General features: G+C 47.9%; 1 protein-coding gene across 1 annotated transcript in view; it reads right to left on the bottom strand.

The window, feature by feature from the left end:
- dock2 (dedicator of cytokinesis 2) overlaps positions 1 to 15000 on the bottom strand; it is a 130749-nt gene that overhangs the window by 68698 nt on the left and 47051 nt on the right. The window contains exon 25 of the mRNA XM_030368941.1: positions 5805 to 5947. Coding sequence (XP_030224801.1) covers positions 5805 to 5947 — 143 coding nt within the window. The remainder of the gene's footprint in view (positions 1 to 5804; positions 5948 to 15000) is intronic.

The raw sequence follows: 15000 nt of genomic DNA, 5'->3' as shown, positions 1-15000 counted from the left end.
CACAGTGGGCACCATAGTACACATTGATCTCTGTTCATTCATTTAAAACCCTACCCAGCTGGCTAATTATCTGTCCTGGCAACAGGAGGCTCCGAGAATAAGTGGACGGCGTGCGTGTGTGCGTGCTTGTTGGGTTTTCTGAACAATGAATGGGGAAAGAAATGCCCACATCGCCTCACACACAGACACACACACATCCACACACACCCACACGGACACACACAGTTTGTCATCCTCGAGTCCTTTCTCGCTCCGCCGTCATCAGTGGGGAGCTCACAGACATCTGTGGCGTGACAACTTAATCAGGTACGGCCCACCTGCCAGCCCCCAGACAACCGCCTGGCCGCCCGCCCCCAGCTGAGCTACGGAGGCAACCACTAAATAAATACCAGGGAGCACAAGAGAGGGGATGAGTGGGATGGGGAGAGGAGGGGAGGGGAAGGAGAGGAGGACTGAACAGAGAGGAGAGATGGAGAGGAGAGTGATGGAGAGGAGAGAGAGAGAGAGGAGAGGAAGAGAGAGAGAGAGAGATGGAGAAGAGAGAGAGAAAGAGAGAGAGAGAGAGAGAGAGAGGAGAGGAAGAGAGAGAGAGATGGAGAAGAGAGAGAGAAAGAGAGATGGAGAGGAGAGAGAGAGAGAGAGATGGAGAAGAGGGAGAGAAAGAGAGATGGAGAGGAGACAGAGAGATGGAGAGGAGAGAGAGAGATGGAGAGGAGAGAGTGATATATATAGAGAGGAGAGAGATAGAGAGGAGAGAGATGGAGAGAGAGAGAGATGGAGAGGAGAGAGAGAGATGGAGAGGAGAGAGAGAGTGATATATATAGAGAGGAGAGAGATAGAGAGGAGAGAGATGGAGAGAGAGAGAGATGGAGAGGAGAGAGAGAGATGGAGAGGAGAGAGAGAGTGATATATATAGAGAGGAGAGAGATAGAGAGGAGAGAGATGGAGAGAGAGAGAGATGGAGAGGAGAGAGAGAGAGTGATATAGATAGATAGGAGAGAGATAGAGGAGTGAGATGGAGAGGAGAGGGAAAGAGAGAGAGAGAGAGAGAGAGAGAGAGAGAGAGAGAGAGAGAGAGAGAGAGAGAGAGAGAGAGAGAGAGAGAGAGAGAGAGAGAGAGAGAGAGATACAGAGGAGAGATAGAGATCGATAGGAGAGAAAGAAGAGAGAGAGGAAAGATAAAGGGATAGAGATGAGAGATAGAGAGGACAGATAGAGATGGAGAGGAGAGGAAAGGTGAATTCGATTTTCAGAATCTGTTTAATCCATCAAACTTTTAATTAATGATCAACTGCCAAATATTTGTTTAACTTCTGCACAAAACACATATTTGCATATAATCTTCACTAGTGTCGAACAAACATTGCCAGTGTTTACCAAGAGAACATCAGTTAAACCGTAGAGCTGAAATGGACCATATGTGAAGGTCAATGAAAAAGATAGGGGGCTTGGCAAACAATCTGGCCAGAGTAGGATTGCCAATAAGACCACAATGTCAACCACTGGCAACACATCAACAGGATAGATCCAGCATGGTGACGATTACATTACTCATAGCTATCTGCTGAAAGTCTTCCCCATGTCCCTCCCTCTTTTGCCTCAAACACCATATGTGTTGAGTTGGCATAAGTCTAACTCCTGTTGGTTTCCTCTTTGAGAGTCCCTCCATTCATGTCTGCTTCCTTTTGTTGTATCAGTTTTCTCTTTCTAGGAATAGTTTGTCCGATCCCTTGGCACTTTAACTTTCAAAACTCATTCCTCATATGATGCTCTTTCACTGTAAGGTGAGTTTGTGGTTGGTACAAAAACGTGTCTTGTTTCACAATGGCCGTAGTGTATATAGAGTCCTGTTGGAGTCCGATAGAAAAGGCAGAAAACCAATCTTACAACAGCGAAACTATGTGTCTCACAACATGTGTGTGAATGTAACTGTGTGTTTGTATGTGTTTGTGTGTGTCCTACTTAATTACCATCCCTGTAGGAACCAGTTGTTGCATTAAAAAGTGAGGCCTTTCTGGGTAGATCAGCCCCTTTTGAGCCAATACATTCTTGTACAATCACTACACCCATGTACATTTAGTCTATCCTCACTTGCTCAGAAGCTAGTCTTTATACAAACAACCTTTGAAGGTAATACAATGGGACAGATGAGCACCAAAGTGTTTCAGAGAAAGGGGACAGGTTCCAAATGGAGGTTCTCTTCCAGTGATTCTTGCGTTGCTGCTCTTTGAGCCGGTGCAATGTTCCGCCCGAAGACTGTCCTCTCAGGTGGATTACAATGTTCCTTTTATGTCACCAGCACAATGAGAAGTACGCGTGTGTGTGTTCCTGTCATGGCGAGGTGGGGAATCCGTCACAGGCTTTCATGTTGTGAAAGAACCTTGCTTTTTGCCTTTACATAGCTTCACAATAAACACCAGGTTCAGCTCAGGTCTCTCCTGTTAAACACGATTCTAGGTCTTTTTTTTTTACAAGTAACTTAAACCTCACACCGGTCTCCTTCCTAAGTACATATTCCCTTTGTATCAGTCAGACTTTTGCTCTCTTCCCCCCCTCCCTGCATTAGTGCCCCCCCTTAAACACAGAAACGTTTAAACCATACTTTCACTTCAAAGGCTCAGCCGGCCATGAGCAATATCAATGGGAAAGGTTGGTCTGGGTTTGTGTGTGCATCCATAACTGTGTGTAAGGTTGTGTTCTTGTGTAAGTGTGTGTAAGGTTGTGTGTTTGTGTAAGTGTGTGTAAGGTTATAATACATGCGTGCGGATAAGCGTGCATGCACATTTTGTGTGTTTGTGTGTGAATATGTGTGCGTATTTGTGTTTGTGGGTGTTTGTGTGAATGTTTCATTGTTAAAATGATGAGTGATACTGTTTATTCTACAATCCCAGAGAAGGCCCCACAGATGTTTAGAGAAATAGAATATGGTTTACTCTATCAAGCAGATTTTTTGTAAGTGATAAGTATATAATTTGCCTTCAATCGAGGAATGGCCCTATTCCCAAAGCATTTGTACTTACCAATAAGAGCTCTGATCAAATGTAAAGCTAAATGCTTACCAGAGCCTCATCTTCAAATGTGTACAAGGCCTTCAAGAAACTACCAAAGAAGGCTGAAAATGCAGCAAGATGACAGCATGACGGCTGGTTGATTATACAAACATTATTTATCACACTCAACATTATTTATCATTAGCTTTCCAGGAGGGTTTTTAGCTCTAAACTGATTTGCAATTCATTCCCCCCACCGCAAAAAATACTTAATCTTTTTCTTCATTTTCTCTGAAACTAACCGGCAGGGGGTGCTTTTGGAAAACGGGCGGAGGTGCTTTTGGAATACATCTCCTGCAGCGAGGAACCCTGTGTGAACCCCTCTGTTGATCAGGGTTCTGGGAGACGAAACACATCCTCCCACCCCAGTGCCCGGTGAGACTCCGTGTAATGTGAAGGGAAACACGCTCCGAGCAGAGTCCGGCGGGGCTGCCTCAGGGCTCCAGCACATCATCCCTGGTTGCCCTGGGAACGCTCATCAAGAGCCTCACGTTGAGGCTGTACCGGGGAAACCGTGTCCGATTACAAAGACTCTTTATGACAACGAAGGATTCTTATAAAAGGTCTTGTGTGATTACGTTCACCTTGAGGAAAGTAGAGTGTTCGAACTATGAGCTGTTCAAACCAGTTATAATGAACTGATTTGAAGGATTCTGGCCGGCCAGCACTGAATAAAGGGTTTATCTCTCAGATATTGGACCATTTAAAGACATCTCTCGCTGTAAGCGATCAGATATGCTCGGACCTCTCTCAAACACTATCATTTGGGAGATCTCGATTCTTCAACAATTCAAGTCTTTTGATAGAATGAGGTTTAGTCAACGTGTTATTTAAGAGTTGAATCATTTTGTCTGGAAAATTGCGCGTGTGTAACAGCATGACGTTCGATTAGGAGGACGGGGGGGCTAAATGAGCACAGCATTGCTCTTCTCATAGAAGCTCTCTCTGGCTGGCCTCATCAGTGCATTGTCTGATAAATTGAATGGCACCACATTTGTTCCATACGCTGGAACTCCTCCACATGTATTTTAAAATGTCAATCAGTGATACTCTCCAACCGTCTCTGTATTAATGCACGTTTTGTCATGATCGGATGTGAAAGCCATACGTAATCAGACAGAACGGAGCTCTGGGAGACTGGCCACTGTTTGAATTCATAGCATAATTAGTACTATACTAATTATGGTGTATTATTTAAGTCTATATTATAGGATGGACGCCTATTTTTCAGTGAAATGAATGCAGTTTCTGACCTGAACAGACACGAACATTGGTGACATAATGTGGATAGTTAATTTGTTTGTAGAGATCATCAGTTAGCCTCTGGAACGCTATGGGAACCTTGATAAACCAATTTATTATTTTCAAGCGTTTAAACCAAGCAAAATAAAATTAATCTCATTGCCACAGAAAATATATGCAAAATATATTGTATATTATATAACGATGGGTCTGGCCTGACGAATGACATTAGACTCTGCAAACTCTCAGTCTACCTAGCCTGTATGATCAAGTAATGCAAAGGCTGGGCCCAAGAAATGCAATACTGCCTCAATCACTCTCCCCCGCTACAAACTCCATGCTGACTGAACCACATGGTAGCATGCTCCAATAGAGCCTTCTAGACCAGTGGTCCTCAAACTATTTTATTGATGGGCCCTGCCTTCAGATATGTTTTCAGCAAAGTACACTTTTCACCAGCAAAAGTGAAAGTGTGGAAAAAGATGGATAATTCTTAGTTTAGTAAGACACATTGGCTTGGGCTCCGTTGAGGATCTGTGCCAGTCAATGGGAAAATTGACCAAATTTATGTGCAAGTATACAGATTTAAATTTGTTTTACTAAGAAGCTCTACGGATTCAGCCCAGTTTATCAAGGTTCATAACCAATATGAACAACAAAAAAACAGATTTGTTCTTCCAAGTACCACCTGCGATCATTCCGAGTACCCCAATTTGAGACGGCCAGTTCTAGAACCGTGACGGATCAGCCCCACGGAAAGAACCCCATGTCCCTTCCACAAGGCCCCCGGTCCCAGCCTCTCTGAGGCGATCCAGCAAACACCCACCAATGACTGCAGAGCTGAACAGCTGCTGGTAATTACCCCAGAGGGTCCCCCATCGACCGTCAGAGGGGCCGGGGGCTCTCCTCTCTGTCTGCTGTGTGGCTTTAAGGAACACAGAGAGGTGTGCATTGTTCCAGGACCGGCTGCTGACTCACCACTCTCGCCGTCAGGTCTAGTCTCCTCGATTATCGAGTCCCTGATCAGACGGGCCAATTAGTTTGGTTTGTTTCAACCGTTCAGTGCGTAGCCGCGGCGGCCACCTTTCCAAAGCTAAATCCGATAGCCTAAGAGCGCCATGGATAAGGCAGGCAAGCTCTTCGACCTGTTTGGTTGTTTCCCATCGCACTGGTTGCCACTGAGTGAACAGATTGGCTCGCCCAACTGAAATTCCAAAATAAAAGCGTTGCCGGGTGACAAGTGATTTACGAGAAGCGTATAGAAAACAGTGTCTGAGCACTCTGAGCACTCTGAGTGTGTGTGTGTGTGTGTGTTTGTGTCTCTGTGTACGGTGTGTGTGTGTGTGTGTGTGTGTGTGTGTGTGTGTGTGCGTAGGTGCGTGTGTGAGCACTTTCAACACTCCGAGTGTGTGTGTGTGTGTGTGTGTGCGTGTGCGTGCGTGCATATTTGCGCGTGTGCATGCGGTGCGCGCGTGCGTGCGTGCATGAGACACAGGAAGCGGGCGTTCTCACCACGTTGTCCCGGCTCAGGACCTCCAGGATGTTGTTGAGCAGCTCCAGACTGTTTCGGCGCTCGTCGTGCGGGCCGTCGGCCATGGTTGCCAGCGCCCCGCTCAGCTCCCGCAGCATCATGGGTAGCAGCACGTCACGGCACTCTGAGGATGACGATGAAAGGGTTATGAAACGCACTTCAGCAGAGAGGAAGAGGAAACCGCCCAGCAGTGGCTGTTTCCTCTTAGGCCGGACCTATGCCAACTCGACAAATATGGAGTTTGAGGCCAAAGAGGGAAGGGACAAGGGGAGGACTTTCGGCAGTTAGCTATGAGTCATTCTATCGTCCTCATGGTGGATCCATTGTGGGAAAACACAACCAGACAGAAGGCGGCCGCAGATCAAATGGGAGTGGATATGGAGTTGTTGTTTTTTGTCGGAAACTACGGAATGGGACGTAGGCTATTCTGCGTCGCTGTAATCGCTACGGATGCTAGTCGTTGGGATTACGCCGTGACTGCTTTGAGATTGGTTGGAAACTTTCAAACGTACTTTCCGTTGGTTTTGTAACTGAAAACACGAACATGTCTGGAACTAAATGTGAGCAGGGTGTAGCGGTGCCTTTTTTCACACTCGCTGTTTGTTAAATGAAAACGCTCCTCAGGTTATTGCAATGTCTTAGCTCAGCTAGTCATTTCAAATGCATGTCAAGCTCATAATGTGATACCATTCCCCTTCCCCAGGATAAGGCTGCTGTTATTTTCTGCTGACTGCAGCCGTTCCGGAAAAGCAACACAATGCAAGGCACATTATATCAAGGGATTGGAAGATATATTTCAACCAGCGGTGTCGTCTGCCTGCGTTGCCCAAAACCCCATCACAACAAGCCATCTTGGTGCGTCATTATGATATGTACCTAGCAACAGCCTTTTTCATTATTCCTCAAGGAGCCAATCGGCTGTAAGATGATGGGAGGAGCCCAGGTATGCCACAGTGATACAGTGTAATGCTGAAGCAGGAAACTGGTCGTCTCTGTGAGACACTTAATACTTTCCTGAATCGTATGTGGTTAGTCCAAGTCTCTTCTGAAAGGAGACTTGGACTAACCACATACATGAGAACGATATCCTTCAATTAACAAACAGTGGTGGTTGACGTTATTATGAATGTAAGATGTATTCGCACTAATTGGTTGTTGTTATTTTGCCTTCAGACAAAAACAGGGAAGAAAATAAATTGAAATAATCAGCAATGTTCCGTAATTAGCCAAGAGAAGCAGGTGCTCTCCTGCAACATCGTGAAGCAGTCAGCTCTCACCACGCCAGGACAGATTTACACCTTCACCAATACCCTCGGCTGAATAATGATGCACCCGCCGGGAGAGAGACACAGACAGAGGACGAGGGAGAGAGAGAGACTGAGACACAGTCAGAGACAGAGAGAGAGACACAGACAGAGATAGAGAGTGAGGGAGAGAGAGTGGAGAGATACAGAAAGAGAGAGAGAGAGAGAGAGAGAGAGAGAGAGAGAGAGAGAGAGAGAGAGAGAGAGAGAGAGAGAGAGAGAGAGAGAGAGAGAGAGAGAGAGAGAGAGGCAGAGAGTGAGCGAGAGAGAGACTGAGACAGAGATGGACAGCAAGAGAGAGAGAGAGAAAGAGACAGAGACAGCGAGAGGGAGAGATAGAGAGAGCATGAGAGAGCATGACAGAGAGAGAGAGAGAGAGAGAGAGAGAGAGAGAGAGAGAGAGAGAGAGAGAGAGAGAGAGAGAGAGAGAGAGAGAGCACGAGAGCGAGAGACAGACCCAGCCGAGCCTGCAGACGACATGACGGAGGGGCCAGGTTCGCCTCCCCCCCCCCCCCCCCCCCCCCCTCCCTTTATTTATGGAGCTCCAGATGTCTGTCACTGTCGGCCAGCCCGTCAACACATCCATCACTTCAACACAGTCACTCACTCACTGCCTCCCCGCCCTCCATCTCTCCGTCCCTCTCTATCTCTCTTTTCCCAACTCACACGCTTCCCCTGTTGTTCTGCGTATTCATCCCGGCTCTAAACTCCCTCTTTCCCCCCACTTTTCCTCATCCATTCATCAACATGTTGTTGTCGCCTCGGCGACACCGTCTCCCCGCTGCCCCGGTTGCTAGGGCCGCTTTGAGTCCGGCCCCACTCGTCTTCACAGGGGGTCCATCGCTCTCTGAGCTGCCCCGCGGCAGCACCGAGGAAGAGAAGTGGGAGCCCATTAAAAGCTCGTTTGGACGCCGTGCTCGTTAGTCCCGTTATTAACGGAGCTGTGTCGACGACCCGCCGCGGCGACCGGCGCGACCGTGGCGAGAGTGAAGAGCGGGAAAAGTTTAGAGAAGGAGGGATCGGAGGGATCGGAGGGATCAGAAAACCAGACACGTGCTCTGTCAATGCAGACAGGGAGAGAGAGAGAGAGAGAGAGAGAGAGAGAGAGAGAGAGAGAGAGAGAGAGAGCGAGAGAGAGAGAGAGCAAGAGAGTGAGAGAGAGCGATAGAAAGAGGAGAACAAGAGAGAGAGATTATATGAAGGGAACAACACAGTAGGGGACAAATGGATGTGTTTTATCTGTGCTAAGAGAAAAAAAAACGATGACAGGAAGGCAAAGAGAAGAGAGGCAGCTTGGGGACGGGGTGGAAGGATGATTTAAGTGACCTTGATTGTTTCTCCAAGCATCCAATTTTACTCTACTCCACCTGCATAAAGAACTAACGTTTGTAGCCAGCCGGCGAGCAGATAAATGGGTTTTGATCACGCGCCACAGCCCTGAGGAAGAAGGGACGCTGTCAGCCGACTGCAGCACAGCACCCTGTCCACCTTCTATTTCCCATTCAGCAAAGAAATTCATTACGTTTCGAGGCCTTCCGCTTCAACCAGTGGAAAACCTGAAGGGGTCCTTTCTGCCGCAATCCCGTGGAGCGGAGCACAGGAACCGATCCGACAGCCCTTCCGGTCCCACGCCTTAACCGGCACGCAACTTTATTGCTTTGTGAAATGTCCTTCATCGTCGTCGATCGGGGCGCAACAAGGACTCCTGCAGCTCGGGTTGGCTGCCCGGGCCGAGAGAGAGACGGGAGTGAGGGAGAGAGGGAGAGAGGGAGACCGGAGTGAGTGTTTGAGTGGAGCGCAGGTGGAGAGGTGGAGAGGTGTGAACTGGCTCTGACATCTGACGTCTCTTGGCTCCGACAGCGGACCGAGTTCCACGGCCAGAGAGCGTATAATGGAGCACCGGCCTGGACAGCAGTTTTCAAGGTGTGGCCAAGGTGCTCCCCACTGAATGGTGCGGGGCATGTGAGATTCAATCTGCTCAAACGATTCAGTGGTTTCCTTTTTATGCAGACACACACATCCACACAAACACAGAAACACACAGCCGTACGCATACACATACAGAAGAAATGTTTGCTGCTCAAATACAAACCGGTCGCTTGTACCTACACTGAATTCATCATGGCAAATCGAGTTGTACAAAATCGAAATACAACCAAACAAATGTTTGTGAATCACACATTCCCTAGAGTGGATTTGTGTGTGTGTGTGTGTGTGTGTGTGTGTGTGTGTGTGTGTGTGTGTGTGTGTGTGTGTGTGTGTGTGTGTGTGTGTGTGTGTGTGTGTGTGTGTGTGTGTGTGTGTGAGTTTGTGTGTGTTTGTGTGTATTTTAGATATCGCAGCCCGGTGATGGCGTATTATTTCAATCTGTCATGCAAGCGGCCATGCCCACAGGAGCAGAGTGACAGCTGGATGCAACAGGCAGCCGTCTTCTGCTGTTAAATATTGTCCTTATCTTTCTCACGGACCCGTATGGACAAGGTGTTGGACGGTCTGGAGTCATAATCTCTGTTCAATGGCCAACATCTGCTGTCTCTTAACTGTAGTCTATGATATGGATTATTCATGGCAGGTGTTTGATTGTCTGAGTGATTTCTGTCTGTTTATGTGTATGCGTGCATAAGTGTGTGGATTTTAGCATCGTCTTGGCCTGTTCGTTGGTTCTGATGCGTTAATATATGACACTGTCCTGAGGAAATATATTCAGTGGAGTGTTTATGTATGCATATGTTGGTCCAATTATGGCAGCTTCTGTGAATATTTGCTTTGAGCTTTTATGATGTAACATTGTGTAAAGATGAAGTCTATTCGGTTGTGTAAGTGAGCGAGTCAGACAGCGGGAGAGCGAGAGAGAAAGAGAGGGCAAGAGACAAAGAGAGAGAGAGATATAGAGGGTGTGTGCGTGTAAATATGTGTGTAAATGTGTGTGTGTATGTGGGGGATTCAATCTCTGTATTTGCACGTCTGTTAACAAGTGGCAGTTATCTTTGCACCGCGGCCGCAATGGCGACCTCATTCCCGTCCCGACAGAAACGACCAATGCTGTAATACGATAATATTTCAATTACTCAGGACACCTAACTAAGAGGAACCCCCCCCCCACACACACACACACACACACACACACACACACCCCCACTCCTCCTCCTCTCTCTCTCTCTCCCTCTCTCTCTCTCCCTCTCTCTCTCTGACTCTCTCTCTCTCCCTCTCTCTCTCTCTCTCTCTCTCTCTCTCTCTCTCTCTCTCTCTCTCTCTCTCCCTCTCTCTCTCTGACTCTCTCTCTCTCCCTCTCTCTCTCTCCCTCTCTCTCTCTGACTCTCTCTCTCTGTCTCTTTGCCTTCACCTCTCATCTATCACGCAATCCCTCTTCCTTTCAACGCATGACTACATCTCTATTGAAATTCAAATGCCTGCCGTCGCCTTCTCGTGCAGCCGGCGGCGGCGGCGGCTCTTTCCCTGCCTTTGTGGCGTCATCCTTCTACCCAGCGCGCTCGGCCTCCAAATCAATGCACGCCTTAATTATCCTCGATGCCACGCTTCTCCGGGGTGAGCCATACAAGATGCAGATGCTGTAGAATTTCCTGAAAAGCTCAATCTAACCGTGACGATAGTTACTACTGTCTATACTGACGTTAGAAAGAGAAGCATTCGGCTATAGAGCTGGGCAGCAAGGTTCCCCTCAGATTTCCTCCCCATCATAGGTCCTTAATGAGCCTCATCTTCTGTCCAAAATCAGAAAATAATATTTGAATCATAGAAGGGAAGAGATTATTTAATTCATTGCTGAGCAAACGTTTTTTATATATTGTTTCAATGACCTCTTCTAGACAACCATATAAGCCTCGACGATTGTTGGCTGATCATGAGAGAGAAGCTATGAAACATCAGTTAATGTGCCAACTTTTTGCTTGGAAAATCGATGAAAGACTGAGCCGTAATTTACTTTGTCCGATCAATGAAAAAATTACTTTTGCAGGATCGACTCAGCGGTCTAAATTAACCAAAGGCTTAACTTCAGAACCTACGTGTTGAACTGCACCCTGGGAATTGTTGTTTGTGTACATATGGTGCGATAAGCTACACAGTCTTGAACCCATTACTTTTCTCGTTTTTTTCCCAGTTTTTCAAGGGAAAATCAAATTGAATTACGCTGAAATTTGATTTGATCAAATGTCAAACCTGCTGAGTCAATGAAAGCATACAAGCCTAGCGTCCTTGGAGAAGCCGCTTTATGAATCGAATAGTCACCTGACTATGTCACTGCCATCACTTTGGCAATACATAAACACACATCATTCCCCATTTGTGGTTTTACAACAATCAACAAAAATGTAATACAAATCATAATAATCTTTTTAACTTTAGAAAACGGTAATTAGCTGCAACAGGGAAGGGTAGCGGGATTGTTGACAAGTACCGCGGCCAAGTAGAAATCCATAATTGGACAGAGCTTGCATATTCATGTTTAAAAATCGTCCATATTTTGCTCTTAAACCCAGTTGTTATTTAAGAGAGGGCTCAGAGATCTATGTACTTTGCCAAAACAACATGTTTATATTGCATTCCCGGTTTATCATCCTTAAATGTTCCTCTCAGCGTCCCCTTAGCATCTCACTTTATGACTCACCCTCTAATTGCTCATCCCTCGTACACACACACGTGTCTCCCTCTCTCCACCACACTGAATACCGATTTGATTGATCAATTAGTCCGCTGGCAAGCCCACCACGGTAAGACGCTAGCTGAGAAATGCCGATGGTACCGCCGCGAGATTGATGTGCAATTGTGCTCCTGGCGCAGCCTAACAGCTTAGTACTATGTCATGAAGTGACTGCCTCCATGTAAACTAATGCCCAAGAGCCACACCTGTTCACAGCTTGGCCAATTAGGGAGGGGGCTAACGGTGATTCTCATGCAAGTACGAACGTTCACGTGCGGGCGCACACGCGCACACACACACACACACACACACACACACACACACACACACACAGACACAGACACAGACACAGACACACAGACACACAGACACACAGACACACACACCCACACACACACACACACACACACACAGGAAAGACTTATTAAACATGGTGCGTGTGTGCGTCCACAGGAAGTTGCCTTCCGATAGTTAGGCGACTTCCTGGGGACAGTTTGACTTTGCCGATCACAAGTTGACGCCTTGAAAATGCGACGAGGAATTTGTGTAGTCTTTGTGACTTCTTTGTCCTCGCCTTCCGTCTTGTCTCGGTCGGCCCGCCCGACCCAAGGGCAAGCACAATGGGAGTCTTTATTTTCCATACTTTAAACTGCAATTCACTGCGCTCCATTAGAGCCATCCGACCATCAATCTGGTTATTCATCCTCACCCTCCTCGAAGCCACGATCTCCCAGAATGGACCCACCTCGACAATGAATGACAACTAATGCTGTTGTTCTAAAATGTGTGTGCGTGTGTGTCTGTGTGTGTGTCTGTTTGTCTGTGTGTGCATGTGTGCCCCTGATTCCAATTAACCTTCAAAAATCCGCTGAACCTTCACCGCCGTAGCAACGGAACATGGCACTTTTGGGTAGGCAAGCAGAAAGACGCTCCAACATGATCGTCGCTGATTAGCTCTTTGCTGTCACTCACAGGTCACGCTGCCGGTACCCATGCATGGACACACGCATGCTCACACACACACACACACACACACACACACACGCACGTACACACAGACACGCAGTATAATGGGTCCCATGGTGTTGTTGGTAAGTGAAGACAAGATACAAACTCTGGGGGCGGATGGAAATTCAATACTGGCTAGGTCTGGATCTTTCACATCAGCGAACAGTCGCCTAGCTGATGCGCTTCAGCCCCCACTGTCAAATAAACAAACCGATGAACATATAAAAGCAATCTGGAACATCGGTCAACGACAGTGTGTCCATGACGGAAGGGAGTGCTTCAAAGGACACGGCGGAGCTAGAGCAAACCGCAGCTGACAGCAGAGAGAAGGGCCAACCCAGACAGGACAGGGACGCAGGACAGAGGTGCATGTGTGCAAGTGTGTGTGTGTGTGTGTGTGTGTGTGTGTGTGTGTGTGTGTGTGTGTGTGTGTGTGTGTGTGTGTGTGTGTGTGTGTGTGTGTGTGTGGGCATGTTTGTGTTTTTGTGTTTGTACGCAGGTGTGTGTGGGAATGTTTGGGTGAGTTTGTGTGTGCATGCAAGGTTTTCAGGCACTCCTCAGTGTCTGTTTGTGTTTGTTTGGGGAAGTTTATGCGTGAAGGTGTGTGTGTGTGTGTGTGTGTGTGTGTGTGTGTGTCTGTGTGTGTGTGTGTGTGTGTGTGTGTGTGTGTGTGTGTGTGTGTGTGTGTGTGTGTGTGTGTGTGTGTGTGTGTGCCTGCTGGCTATAGTGACAGACATGGACACAGCAGTAGCGAGGTTGACAGCTGCTGCATTACAGCTCAAGCACTTCATTCGAGAGCCTCTGGGAGGAACCAATATTAATGGACCAGGTATTCCTAAAACGTACACACACACACACACACACACACACACACACACACACACACACACACACACACACACACACACACACACACACACACACACACACACTCGTATATAGAGCCATTTCCTCTAGTGAAAACAGACCATGCATTATAAGGGTGTTATTTTTCCCCTGTTAGAGTCCTCGGTTGCTTAACTCCATCTTCACAGCGTTTGCGTTTCGGACTCGGCCCACCGTCCAGAGACAGTGCCAGCTCACGCGGAAGTGCAGGAGACTGAAGCCCCTTAGTCACCTGTCGCTAATGCTGATTAGTTCAGAAAAATGTGGGGTCGGGGGCGGGGGGTGGGGGTGGGGGGGGGGGAGGTTCGGTCGGAGACCACTCACTGCTGATTAAATCCAGTGGATAATAGCCGTTCAGTCCATCAGTCAGCCCCATTAATCACAGAGTGGCGTGCGTGTGTTATGTCACTACACCCTTGGAGTGCCAGCACCCCGGGGGGGCTGACGAGAGCAACACTACCACCCCCCCCCCCCCCGGCCACCCCGGGCCGGCTCCGCTTCTGTGTGTTGATACCGCCGTCACCACCGTCCGCAAACAGACCGGAGTCCTTCAGGGGTCGGTGCAATGGAAGGTAAAGGGAGTGGGTAGGGCCACGCATTGAGGCCGGGGCCGTGGGGGAGCGGCGCGGAGGTCAGCTCTTGTTAGCCCGTGCCATGGGGCAGCGTGACGGCTGCCCCCACCGTCTTCATTACAGGCTGGAGGATCTGTTGACAGGGAGCCTGTTTAAGATGCAGCAGCGCCTCTCGCGCAGTGTAATGTCATTCAGCGCGGCGGGAGGGCAGTGTTGACGGGGAGGACCCGAGGAGAAGGTAGCCGGAGCGATTTGGCCCCACTGTGATAAGGACCGCAGGGGTGTATTGAGCGGAGAGGTGGGGGGTGATGGAGGTCTGGTGTGGAGCCTATCCCTTTGACCAGCTTCATCGTAAGAGAAGGAGTAGACTATGGTTCTGACTTGACCCTGAGAATAGTGGGGTGGCTGATGATATAAAGATATGTAATAGAAGCAGTGTGACTGTGAAGCTAAAGCCCATTAGCTGTTACGTCTTCCCCTGGCCTCTTGCTACAACGGAGCCCCTTGTTGTGTGTGTATTTGGTTTTTTCTCTCACTCTCCAACTCTCTCTCTCTTTGTCTCTCTCTCTCTCTCTCTCTCTCTCTATACATCTTTCTCTATCTATCTCTATCTACCTATCCGTCTCTATCAGAATTGATGATCTCAATATGTCACAGTGATTGCCTGACAGCAAAATAATTTGCCTAAAGTGAGCCGTAATGCTCCAGAGTAAATGTAATTCAGTCTGAAGACCAGATTTACCCATAT

Source organism: Gadus morhua, chromosome 10, assembly GCF_902167405.1.
Source record: "Gadus morhua chromosome 10, gadMor3.0, whole genome shotgun sequence".
Taxonomy (NCBI): domain Eukaryota; kingdom Metazoa; phylum Chordata; class Actinopteri; order Gadiformes; family Gadidae; genus Gadus; species Gadus morhua.
This window is presented reverse-complemented; position numbering and strand designations above follow the sequence as displayed.